Source organism: Denticeps clupeoides, unplaced genomic scaffold, assembly GCF_900700375.1.
Source record: "Denticeps clupeoides unplaced genomic scaffold, fDenClu1.1, whole genome shotgun sequence".
NCBI classification, from domain to species: Eukaryota; Metazoa; Chordata; class Actinopteri; order Clupeiformes; family Denticipitidae; genus Denticeps; species Denticeps clupeoides.
This window is the reverse complement of record NW_021629715.1, coordinates 92,951-103,748: the sequence shown is the minus strand read 5'-3', so window position 1 is coordinate 103,748 and position 10,798 is coordinate 92,951. Positions and strand designations below refer to the sequence as shown.

At 50.9% G+C, this 10,798-nt stretch overlaps 3 protein-coding genes across 4 annotated transcripts; 2 read left to right on the top strand and 1 right to left on the bottom strand.

Annotated features, from left to right (window-relative positions):
- Positions 1 to 44: 44 nt before the first annotated feature.
- Positions 45 to 6,705, top strand: LOC114772534 (RAD50-interacting protein 1-like). 2 transcript variants are annotated; one of them, XR_003743987.1, is made up of 13 exons: positions 45 to 262; positions 479 to 720; positions 802 to 975; positions 1,055 to 1,195; positions 1,761 to 1,917; positions 1,998 to 2,108; positions 2,928 to 3,153; positions 3,238 to 3,375; positions 3,487 to 3,686; positions 3,773 to 3,990; positions 4,342 to 4,425; positions 4,504 to 4,622; positions 6,227 to 6,360. XR_003743987.1 is itself a non-coding variant. In XM_028965407.1 (13 exons), the coding sequence occupies exons 1-13, from the start codon at positions 113 to 115 to the stop codon at positions 6,438 to 6,440; spliced, it is 2,271 nt and encodes a 756-aa protein (XP_028821240.1). In that variant the 5' UTR covers positions 45 to 112; the 3' UTR covers positions 6,441 to 6,705. The 2 variants fall into 2 exon arrangements, 1 of the variants encoding a protein (XP_028821240.1); XM_028965407.1 differs by having other exon boundaries at positions 4,245 to 4,425; positions 6,227 to 6,705.
- Positions 6,706 to 6,764: 59 nt separating this feature from the next.
- Positions 6,765 to 8,829, bottom strand: LOC114772535 (ragulator complex protein LAMTOR4). The gene is made up of 4 exons (XM_028965408.1): positions 8,753 to 8,829; positions 8,553 to 8,633; positions 7,434 to 7,551; positions 6,765 to 7,203 (listed from the first exon to the last, which is right to left on the bottom strand). The coding sequence occupies exons 1-4, from the start codon at positions 8,753 to 8,755 to the stop codon at positions 7,106 to 7,108; spliced, it is 300 nt and encodes a 99-aa protein (XP_028821241.1). The 5' UTR covers positions 8,756 to 8,829; the 3' UTR covers positions 6,765 to 7,105.
- A 437-nt stretch (positions 8,830 to 9,266) lies between these two features.
- Positions 9,267 to 10,319, top strand: LOC114772540 (V-type proton ATPase subunit F). The gene is made up of 2 exons (XM_028965412.1): positions 9,267 to 9,518; positions 9,779 to 10,319. The coding sequence occupies exons 1-2, from the start codon at positions 9,361 to 9,363 to the stop codon at positions 9,978 to 9,980; spliced, it is 360 nt and encodes a 119-aa protein (XP_028821245.1). The 5' UTR covers positions 9,267 to 9,360; the 3' UTR covers positions 9,981 to 10,319.
- Positions 10,320 to 10,798: the final 479 nt, after the last annotated feature.

Genomic DNA, 10,798 nt, shown 5'->3' with positions numbered 1-10,798 from the left:
GGCGCCTGTTTCGCTTTTGGCCGCTAGGCGGCGCCGGCGCTCCCGGCGGTTGTGGACGCCACGGGGAGAAGAAGACGCGTTGACGTGGTGGAGGAGAGAAGCCGTCGCGGACATGGCTGCGCCCGCGGCGGAGGTGCCCGGCGTGAGGGAGCGCGTCCTCCGCCTGCTGGAGGAGGAGCTGGGCGGGGACGTGAGGTCGCTGAAGAAGGTCGGCGCGATGCTGGACCAGCTGGCGGCGGAGAACAGAGTTGTGGAGGAGCAGGTGGGTCTCTGGTTCTTGCGTCCTCGGTAGGTCCTCGGTTCGATGCCAGGTAGAAACAGACCCCTTTCGAACTACTACTGTGTCCCTGAGCAGGACACTTAACCCTGAGTGTCTCCAGGGGGACTGTCTCTGTCACTACTGATTGTAAGGCGCTCAGGTAAATGTAAATTGTGTTTATTGTGATCGTGTTGACCGTGTGGCCTGTCTGTTTTGCAGGTGCTGAGCGCGTCCAGCTCGGTGCCACTGCGGGTGGCCGCCGCGCTGTCCGCGGCTGAGGCGTCTCGGGCGGAGCTGCAGGGCCTCCTGCAGAAGGAGGCGGCTCTGTCGGCGAGGCTGCAGCGGCACCTCCACGGGGCCCGGGCGTGGACGGAGAGCCTGGGCGGAACGTTCGGCCAGCTGGACGCGATAGAGCGCCACATGAAGTACCTGCAGTGCCTGGGCCGCGTCGAGGAGCTCAGGTGAGTCCCGGCGGCGGAGGAGGTGAATGTCTCGGCGACGCCCGCCTCACGCCCGCCGCCTCTGTTCTGATGTTCACCCAGCGACGGCATCCAGCAGTGTCTGATGACCGGCAGCATGTGGGAGGCGGTCAGGGCCGTGGCCGCCATGGCCAGCCTGGACGTGAGCCTGCAGGAGTCCGGCTGCAGCCACCTGCGAGGATTCCTGAGGGAAACGCTGCGCTTCTGGCACAGGATCCTCAAAGACAGGCTGGACAGGTATTCACGTGCCCCGTGGGATTCTGGGACGGAACATCTGCATGTCCGAGCACGTTCTCTCCCTCCCTCTCTCTCTCAGCGATTTTGGGGAGGTGCTGACGCAACTCCACTGGCCCTTCACGTCACCCCCGACTCCGTCCCTCACCGCTCCCGCCAACGGCCAGGAGCTCGGCACGCAGCTGGAGGTGCTGGTGTCTCAGCTGGTGGCGCTGCAGAGCTCGTATCCTGCACCACTGCTCGAGGGGTGGTAGTAGCCTAGCGGGTAACACACTCGCCTATGAACCAGGAGACCCAGGTTCAAATCCCACCTACTACCATCGTGTCCCTGAGCAAGACACTTAACCCTGAGCGTCTCCGGGGGGACTGTCCCTATAACTACTGATTATAAGGGTGTCTGATAAATGCTGCAAATGTAAATGTAAATGCACCACAGCATTTACCAGACGCCCTTGTCCAGAGTGATATAAAGTGAAGTGATTGTCATTGTGAACCACAGCACATGGTGCACACGGTGAAATGTGTCCTCTGTATTTAACCGTCACCCTTGGTGAGCAGTGGGCGGCCATGACAGGCGCCCGGGGAGCAGTGTGTGGGGACGGTGCTTTGCTCAGTGGCACCTTGGCGGATCGGGATTCGAACCGGCAACCTTCTGATTATGGGGCCACAGTCCCCCCTGGAGACACTCGGGGTTAAGTGTCTCTTTCCTGCTCGAGTGACCAAACATGTTCTGTTTGCTTCTAAAGTTGATTTGTGCACATCGCTATTTTCCCTGACTCCCGTCCCAGCGATGATCTTACGGCAGAAAAGGAGGCGGCGAGCTCGCGTCCGGGCGTGGCGCACTCGTCCCCACTCTCCCTGCCCATCCAGATCATGCTGCTGCCCCTCAACAAGAGGTTCAGGTACCACTTCAGCGGAAACCGACAGACCAACTCGCTGAACAAGGTTGGAAGGTCTGAGCAGGAGAAGATGGGCTTCCCGCGCTGCAAACCTGTGACGCTAACGTCCCCTCCTCTCTTAACCAGCCGGAATGGTACCTGACGCAGGTTCTCATGTGGATGGGATACAACTCCGGCTTCATGGATGAGAAGATCCAGCCCATCCTGGATCATACGGGCATCGACATCAACGCCAAGGTATGAAGACGCACACAGATCAACTCGGGAGCACAATGTGCAGGTGTGATGAAATATAATGATCATCATTAGATTGGGCTAGGAGTTTTAATTGTGTTTTAATGGATTATTAAGAGGCTACAGTTATTGCATTGTATGTATTTTTTTTGTATGATACTCATGAGAAATTTGCAACATTGACAATTGTAATATAAAAGTGTGTGTATATATGCATATATATGTATATATATATGTGTGTGTGTGTGTATAGATATATATACACACACACACATAAATGTCAATATATAAGTGTTTATATATACAGTACAGGTCAAAAGTTTGGACACCTTCTCATTCAATGTGTTTTCATTATTTTCATGACCATTTACGTTGGTAGATTCTCACTGAAGGCATCAAAACTATGAATGAAGTGAGCTGGACCAACAAGTGCTAAACACCTCTGGGAACTCCTTTAAGACTGAAGTTCATCGAGAGAATGCCAAGAGTGTGCAAAGCAGGAATCAGAGCAAAGAAACTAGAATATAAAACATGTTTTCACTTATTTCACCTTTTTTTGTTAAGTACAGAACTCCACATGTGTTCATTCATAGTTTTGATGCCTTCAGTGAGAATCTACCAACGTAAATGGTCATGAAAATAAAGAAAAGACATTGAATGAGAAGGTGTCCAAACTTTTGGCCTGTACTGCATATATATGTGTGTTTGTGTTTTTATATATAACACACACATGTGTGTTTTGTGTGCATTTAAAATACATACTTTGGCAGTGCTATTTTCATTCCCAGCCTGGGTTCTTGTGTCTTTGTCCTCGGCGGCCAGGTGGAACTTTGTCGGGGGCTCCTGTCCCTCGCCCAGGAGAAGCTGGCGTCAGACGCGGCTCGTCTTCTGTATGACGACGCTCTCTTCTGCCACCTGGTGGACGAGGTGCTCCAGTTCGAGAAGGAGCTCCGGACCACCCACGCGTACCCCAGCTCTCTGCCCGGCGCGCTGCACGTCCTGCTGGACGAGTCCGTCTTTCAGAAGTGGCTCAGTGTGGAGCGGAAAAGTGAGTTGCCCACCAGTCCAGTCCAGAACGCTGGAGACCCGCGCAGATGTTCCGTGTAAACGTGGCACCGTGTCCCTCCTGCAGTGGCGGTGGAGAAGGTGGACGCCATGCTGTCCGCTGAGGGTGCGTGGAGCTCACAGTACAAGGACGTCTCAGACGTGGATGAGCTGAAGGCACCGGACTGTGCAGAGACGTTCATGACGCTTCTGTTGGTCATCACAGGTGAGGCAGACGTCACACTTTGTCCAGCGATACTAGTTTCTATTTTTAAACGTATAGAATTTTCGGTAGACGTTGAGGTGAAACTGACCGTTTCTCCGGCCCGCCCGCCAGACCGGTACCGCTCGCTCCCGTCCCCGCAGGCCCAACTCAGCTTCCTGGCCCTGCAGCGGGAGCTGGTGGACGACTTCCGCATCCGCCTCACTCAGGTGATGAAGGAGGAGTCCCGGAACCCGCTCGGCGGCCGCTACTGCGCCATCCTCAACGCCGCCAACTACATCTCCACCGTGCTCAGCGACTGGAGCGACAACGTGGTAAGAGCAGTAAAGCATCCGTTCTTCGGCCTCGGGCACGCAGTGCGGCAGGACGTAAAGGCCGCGCCCCTTCGCGGTTCCTGTAGTTCTTCCTGCAGCTGCAGCAGGCCGCCGTGGCCCTCGGGGACGAGGTGATGGGACCGCTGGGGGCCACAGAGGCCGGGCGGCTGGCGTCGCTGGAGGGGTCGCTGTTTGAGGGGCTGCTGGGGCTGCTGGAGCGTCTCCGTGGTGACATGCTGGGCCGACTGCTGGACGCCGTCATGAGAGACGTGCAGGAAAAGGCCCAGCCCTACAGCAGGGACCGGTGAGTTTCATTCGAATGAAGATTTTAACATTTACAGCATTTACCAGACGCCCTTATCCAGAGCGCCTTACAGTCAGTAGTTACAGGGACAGTCCCACCCTGGAGACACTCAGGGTTAAGTGTCCTGCTCAGGGACACGATGGTAGTAAGTGGGATTCGAACCCGGGTCTTCTGGTTCATAGGCGAGTGTGTTACCCACTAGGTTACTTTATGAATTATTTCTGTAAAAAAAAAGAATACACTCGCTGCTCCAGGTGGCTCTCGCTGCCTGCCCAGGGCGACCAGGCGGCCATGTCTCTGTCCAGCTCGGCATGTCCCATGATGCTTTGCCTGCGGGACCACCTGCTGCAGCTGCAGCAGCGTCTTTGCCTGCCTCTCTTCCAGATGTTCTGGCAGGGACTGGCCGAGAAGCTGGACCTCTTCATCTACCAGGAAGTGAGTTTTTTTACGCTATTTCCTAACTTTCAGTTAAACGTGGAGTTATTGACTGTGTGATGTCACTGCCTTGCTCAGGTCATCCTGTACAACCATTTTAACGAGGGCGGGGCCGCTCAGCTGCACTTCGACATGACCAGAAACCTCTTTCCGCTGTTCGGACACTACTGCAAGCGGCCGGAAAACTTCTTCAAACAGTAAGTTGCGTGTTGGTGGCCGGCCTACCTACTTTACAACAACGGTAGTCGTGCCAGTGGTGGCCTAGCGGGTAAGGAAATGGACATGTAATCGGAAGGTTGTGGGTTCGAACCCCGAACCCTGGATCAAGGCTCCGTCCCCACACACTGCTCCGCAGGCGCCTGTCATGGCTGCCCACTGCTCACCAAGGGTGACTGTTAAAAGCAGAGGACACGTTTCACCATGTGCTGTGCTGCAGTGTTTCACAATGACAATCACTTAACTTTCACTCATAACCAGTCATAACCTCAGGTTACAGTTTAGTTTTATGGTCCTTTTGCTTTTGGTCCCCTAAAAAGTGGGAGGCAAATATACAAAACTGTTGTGATTCCTACACCGTTCACCTAATTTGGATGTAAATACCCTCAAGATAAAGCACATCTTGTTGGAATTGTGTCGATGTCCCAATATTTATGGAGTTGACTGAACATGAACATGATTGCAATGTAAGGAAGAATTAAAAGTTATAAAGTGTCGTCTGGTGGGCATCATCTGCAAACCACAGAATATTTGCAGTTGTTTGTGTGGAGGGAATAGAGCCCTCGGGACATCACACCTGACACGCCCATTTATGACGTCTTGACATTCAGGATGGCCGCTGATGGCCGGGTACATTAACACTTAAATGTAAATGAGTTTAGCTACTCAGCTGTTCGAACATCTAGTGGAAGTTCGCTCCACCACTTCAGAGCCAAGATGGAGAAGAGTCTAGATGAATGCCTTTCTAGTACCTCGAGAGATGGTGGAGCAGGGCTGGAGGATTGGAGAGATCGAGGTGCAGAGCGAGGAGTGATGACCCTTCCTTGGCTTTGAAGGCCAGAATCGGTATTTTCATGCAGCAGCTACAGCAAGCTAGTGGAAGGAAAGCAGCAGTGGAATGGTGTGGGAGAATTAAGTGTCTCCAGGCTGTCCCTGTAACTACTGATTTGTAAGGTGCTCTGGATAAGGGCGTCGGCTAAATGTTGTAAATGTGAAGGCCAGCCGTGAATGCAGGTGAGAGATGCTCTGAGAGACAAGGTCTCGGTCGAGTGCTTTCATGAAGAGTCGTTCACAGGTCGAGAATGGTGGAGCGGGTATCAGTTCAGAGGTCAGTAGAGTCTGGGATGGGCCTGTAATGGACGGTTAAGATTGCTGACAAGTCTGTGGTCTTCCTTGGATGGAGACTGTACACTTTTCCCTTCTCCATAACCACGGCGTTAGTAGCCTAGTGGGTAAGATACTACATTACATTTACGGCAAGAGCGACTTACATTCAATAGTTACAGGGACAGTCCCCCCCAGGGTTAAGTGTCTTGGTCAGGGACACAATGGTAGTAAGCGGGATTTGAACCTGGGTCTTCTAATTTTATAGGCGAATGTTTTACCCACTAGGATATTACCACCCATAATCGCACTTACTACCATCGTGTCCCTGAGCAAGACACTTAACCCTGAGTGTCTCCAGGGGGGGACTGTCCCTGTAACTATGGATTGTAAAGGCGCTCTGGATGAGGACGTCTGATAAATGGCGTAACCCACGACCAACTTTGGGAAAATAGCATGACTATTTCTATCATCCCTACAGTGTGAAGGAGGCCTGCATAATTCTCACGCTGAACGTGGGCTCCGCTCTGCTGCTACGCGACGTCCTGCGGGAGGCAGAGGAGCATGACCCTGTGACCCCTGGCGGCCAGCAGCCCAGTCCCCAGTCGGCTCTCAACGAACAAGGCGTGTATCAGCTTGCCCCGTCCGACGTACTGATCCTGCTCGGCCTCAGGGCTTCCTGGCCGGGACAGTGACAGTGACTACACTAATGACAACTGACCACCATTTTGTTGTGTATCTCTCGTTTTGTGTATTAAAACTACCCTGTTAAAAAAAATGCAGCAACTATTAAATCGACATGGTACGAGATATCGTCACACCAAGAGTTGAGAGCAGATCTTGATAATCATGGGCTCATGGGTCAGTCTGAACAAAGGCACGTGAGAAAAGAGCGAAGAGCATTGCCAGCTGAAACATATCAACCAACGTAATGCCGATGCAGTGAAAACCTACAAGCATCTCAGCAGACTTAAAAAAATAAAATAAAAATAAATAAATAACTTTAATGTCTCATCCAATAAATTATCCAAAGACAGAGGAACATTTATTTCAAATGATATGCCAAGCTGATTTGTCAAAATAGACCGAAAAAAAGTCAAAGTTTGACAGTTTTACGCAACAAACGAGCAGGAAGAAAATGGTGAGAACTGACACTTATTAAAAAAGCAGAATAAAGTAAAACACCAGAAGTGTACAGTAGACTCATGTTTCCATGGGAGAAATACAACAGTATGTGCGTGTTGGAATTAGTAGAGCAAGGTGGGTAACGGCTCCTCCAAAACTCACACACGCAACCTATTGTCCTTCAGCGTTCAGAAATCCGCAGGCGAGTGCGTGTTCCCATTCAAAGACGTGACCGCTAGACGTTCACAGGCTCCCGCTGGATGTTCTGTCTCTTCACCACAAACACCTTCTGGCCGGAGACGGTCACCACGTACACGTAGTCGTCAAACATCACTGCAGAGGTGACAAGTAAAGAAAGCTTTATGACCTTTCATGGCTTGGATACAGCATGATTCACTCGTCATGATAAATTTTTACAAACTGCAATTTAAACTAAAATTTACTCTGAAGTGATGTTTGTTATTTGCAGGAAGTTCGATGTTCATGTTTTAGTAGAAATGCACAAATAACAAATCTTAACACTTTGTTCGATGATGGCCTGGGGACGACGTACTGAGACCCACCGGTCATGCGTTTAAACGGAGGCTCCGCCGCTCCACGAAGTCGGAACCTGCAGGCAGTCCGGACCATCTGCATGACGACCCCCGCCGTGTGCTCGTCATTCTCCAGCTCTCCTGCAGACTGCACGGGACAGAACCCAAACAATCCAGCCACGTTGTGAAGAAGAAAGACAGAAGGGGGCGTGGAAGGTTCATAGTTCATATGGCATTACGTTTATAAATCTGGACTACCTCACCACAGTACGTGAGAACTCGGGCGGTCTGTATATAGTATAGGAGTCCCACAAGGAGCGGTTCTGGCACCTCTCTTCTTCACCATCTACAGTGAAGACTTCACTCACAACTACACCAACTTCCTACGGAAGGTCTCTGACGCAATTGTCGGCCTCATCACGAATGGGGACGACAAGGAGTACAGAGAACAGACACAGGACTTTGTGGACTACCTCCAGATAAACACTGGCAAGACAAAGGAGCTGGTGGTAGACTGCACTCTACAACCACTGAACATCTAGGGTGTGGACCTTGAGGCTTTGGAGAGCTTGGTGTTCATCTGAAAAATAAACTGGCCCGGACTCGCAACTCGGATGCCCTCTACAGGCAAGGGCAGAGCAGGCTGTACCTCAGGTCTCAGGTCAGACTCAGGTCTGGCCTCAGCCATCTTTTATGGTGTGGTCTGCTGGGGAGGTAGCATCTCTGCTGGGAGATCTCTCAGGAAGAGACTGAACAGGCTGCTCCGGAGGGCCAGCTCTATTCTAAGGATGCCCCCTGGACCCAGTGGGGGTGGTGAGTGACAGGAGAATGGTGTCATCCCTGATGGACAACATCTCCCACCCCACAGAGAAGACCCTGACAGCAGCGAGCAGCTCCTTCAGTGGCAGGCTGCGGTACCCACAATGTGGGACGGAGAGATTCAGAAGGTCTTTCCTGCCAACCGCTGTCCACACATACATACAAAGACTAACACACACGCATGCAATACTCCATAGTGTTTTCTAATATATATATATATATATATATATATATATATATATATATACACTGCACTTATAAAGGATTTTCTCACATTCAGCTTGGATCTTATCTAAAAGCATTTGGACCATCACGGTTCCGTCCACTTACGGCCAGAACTCCGTCGTCGCTGATCACCAGGTACCCGAGCTGATCCGGAATTCGCTCCAGGCCCTGCGTCAGAGCCGCGGTCTACCGACAAAAAAACCCCATCAAACCGTCAGTTTATCCCGAAGCGGCGACTTTCATCCCCACGAGGAAGCACACAGAGACCAAATATAAAGTAAGGTGGGAACCGGACGCATATTTACCATCTTAAGGCGTTGAACAAGACAGCCGCTCTGCCTGATCCCTTTACGTCCCTCACATCACGTGACGGGAATGTCATATGACATCAAGCAGATCCGCGTCGCACACGAATGACGTCATCATTTTATATTTTTTCGTTTTAAATCCAACACGTTGCAGGTTTCATAAAGAGCACTATCGCTTTCACGGCAAAGCACATTATTCATTCTGTATGGTTTATATAAATATACTCTTGATTTTTTTTACCACTGTTTGACCTTTGTGTGACCTTTGATTCGAACGTTCGTTTTAGAACGCTGCATTTTTTATCAGTGATTTATTTGGTGTTAGAGTGTTGTTTCCACCAGCACTTCGTGGCATGTGCCGTTTTAACAGCACCTAAATCGTTAGTTAAAGTAAACCCATTGTTGGCTGATCTGGGATCAGGTTTCCGCGACCCTATCCTCGCCTTGAACCTGGTAAAGAAAAGCAGTCAGCTGATCTCAGGCCAGTCAAAGCGACAGCGGAGGCGGCGCAGTCAGCTGACCGGACCACGTGATTGGCCGGAGAAGACGCTGGACGCGCTCGCGTTTCCTCTCGGTAGATTCGGACGGCGGGACCCGGACGCTCCATGGCAGGACGCGGCAAGTTGATCGCCGTCATTGGCGACGAGGACACGTGCACCGGCTTCCTGCTCGGCGGAGTCGGGGAGCTGAACAAGAACCGCAAGCCCAACTTCCTGGTGGTGGAGAAGGACACCAGCATCACGGAGATCGAGGAGACCTTCAAGTCAGCGCCACCGCCTTCAATCGCGTCGAAACAGTTTTTGCACATAAATGCGACGTGATCGATCGCAGCATCAGTAAATAGATATTATATAACGATCCTGTGATCTAATAGTACGGACTTGCCACTGATTGGCTGTTAGTGTTTACATAGATTACATTAATATATATTTATTTTTTCTCATTGTCTCTATTGTCTGACTATCTAATGATAACTATTTTGTAATGAAATGTAATATATGTGCGTCCTTGCTCGTCCGACAGGAGTTTCCTTGCCCGCAACGATATTGGCATCATCCTCATCAACCAGTTTGTGGCAGAGATGATTCGCCACGCCATCGATGCCCATCTGCAGTCCATCCCGGCAGTTCTGGAGATCCCCTCCAAAGAGCATCCGTACGACGCCTCCAAGGACTCCATCCTGCGCCGGGCCAGGGGCATGTTCTCCGCCGAGGACTTCCGATAAGCGTGGCCCGTTGGTGCGGTGTGCTACAGCGGCTTTCTCTCTTATTCACAGTAATGTTGCCCCTAAAGTAGTTTTTCTTTTCGTGCGTAAAACCTACACGAATGCACAAACAATGGTTAGTTGTGTGTTGTCTTGATGTGTGTGCACGGTCTTCTAATAGTTTCCGTCATTGTGAGCTTTTAATCGAATCTCCATTGTCATGTGATGAGAAGAAGGGACCGCAATGCAACACGCTGCATTCCTTTTATCGCCATTGTAAATGTTCTTGCTTTTCCATCCTCTTGTTCGGTTGTCTGGTGCGGTGTTGAAAATTGCATTAAATTATTATTGTGCTCTCGAGTTCCGTGTGGTCTTATTTATCTCGTTCTGGAGGTCTGGTTGAGGGCAGCAGTACTCAAGGGAAACAGTTTATGATATGTAATCATATATAGTTAGTTGTAAAGGTTTTCCATGCAAATGAAAACCCTGCAAAATACTGCCGCTTGGCAACAAAGCCATTTACATTACTCAGAGCCCTTATTATACCGGAACTGGTTACTTCATTGGTGGTAACACGAAAGCACGTTGCAAATCGCTCTGGATAGTTGTACTGACCAGTGTAAACCTACAAATATACGTTATTAATAAATGGGGCGGTGGTGGTTAAGGAAGCGGCCCCGTGATCAGAAGGTTGCCGGTTCGAATCCCAATTCGCCAAGGTGCCGCTGAGCAAAGCACCGTCCCCACACACTGCTCCCCGGGTGCCTGTCATGGCCGCCCACTGCTCACTCAGGGTGATGGGTTAAATGCAGAGGACAAATTTCACTGTGTGCTGTGCT

Bases quoted from the DNA above. Each gene is read 5' to 3' on its own strand.
- LOC114772534 (XM_028965407.1), top strand. From the start codon at position 113: ATGGCTGCGCCCGCGGCGGAGGTGCCCGGCGTGAGGGAGCGCGTCCTC. The intron at 263-478 runs GTGGGTCTCTGG...TCTGTTTTGCAG, and splicing joins ACAGAGTTGTGGAGGAGCAG to GTGCTGAGCGCGTCCAGCTC. The intron at 2,109-2,927 runs GTATGAAGACGC...CTCGGCGGCCAG, and splicing joins GCATCGACATCAACGCCAAG to GTGGAACTTTGTCGGGGGCT.
- LOC114772540 (XM_028965412.1), top strand. From the start codon at position 9,361: ATGGCAGGACGCGGCAAGTTGATCGCCGTCATTGGCGACGAGGACACG. The intron at 9,519-9,778 runs GTCAGCGCCACC...CTCGTCCGACAG, and splicing joins GAGATCGAGGAGACCTTCAA to GAGTTTCCTTGCCCGCAACG.
- LOC114772535 (XM_028965408.1), bottom strand. The intron at 7,552-8,552 runs GTAAGTGGACGG...TGTCCCGTGCAG, and splicing joins GCGACGACGGAGTTCTGGCC to TCTGCAGGAGAGCTGGAGAA. The intron at 7,204-7,433 runs GTGGGTCTCAGT...TCACCTCTGCAG, and splicing joins TCCGTTTAAACGCATGACCG to TGATGTTTGACGACTACGTG.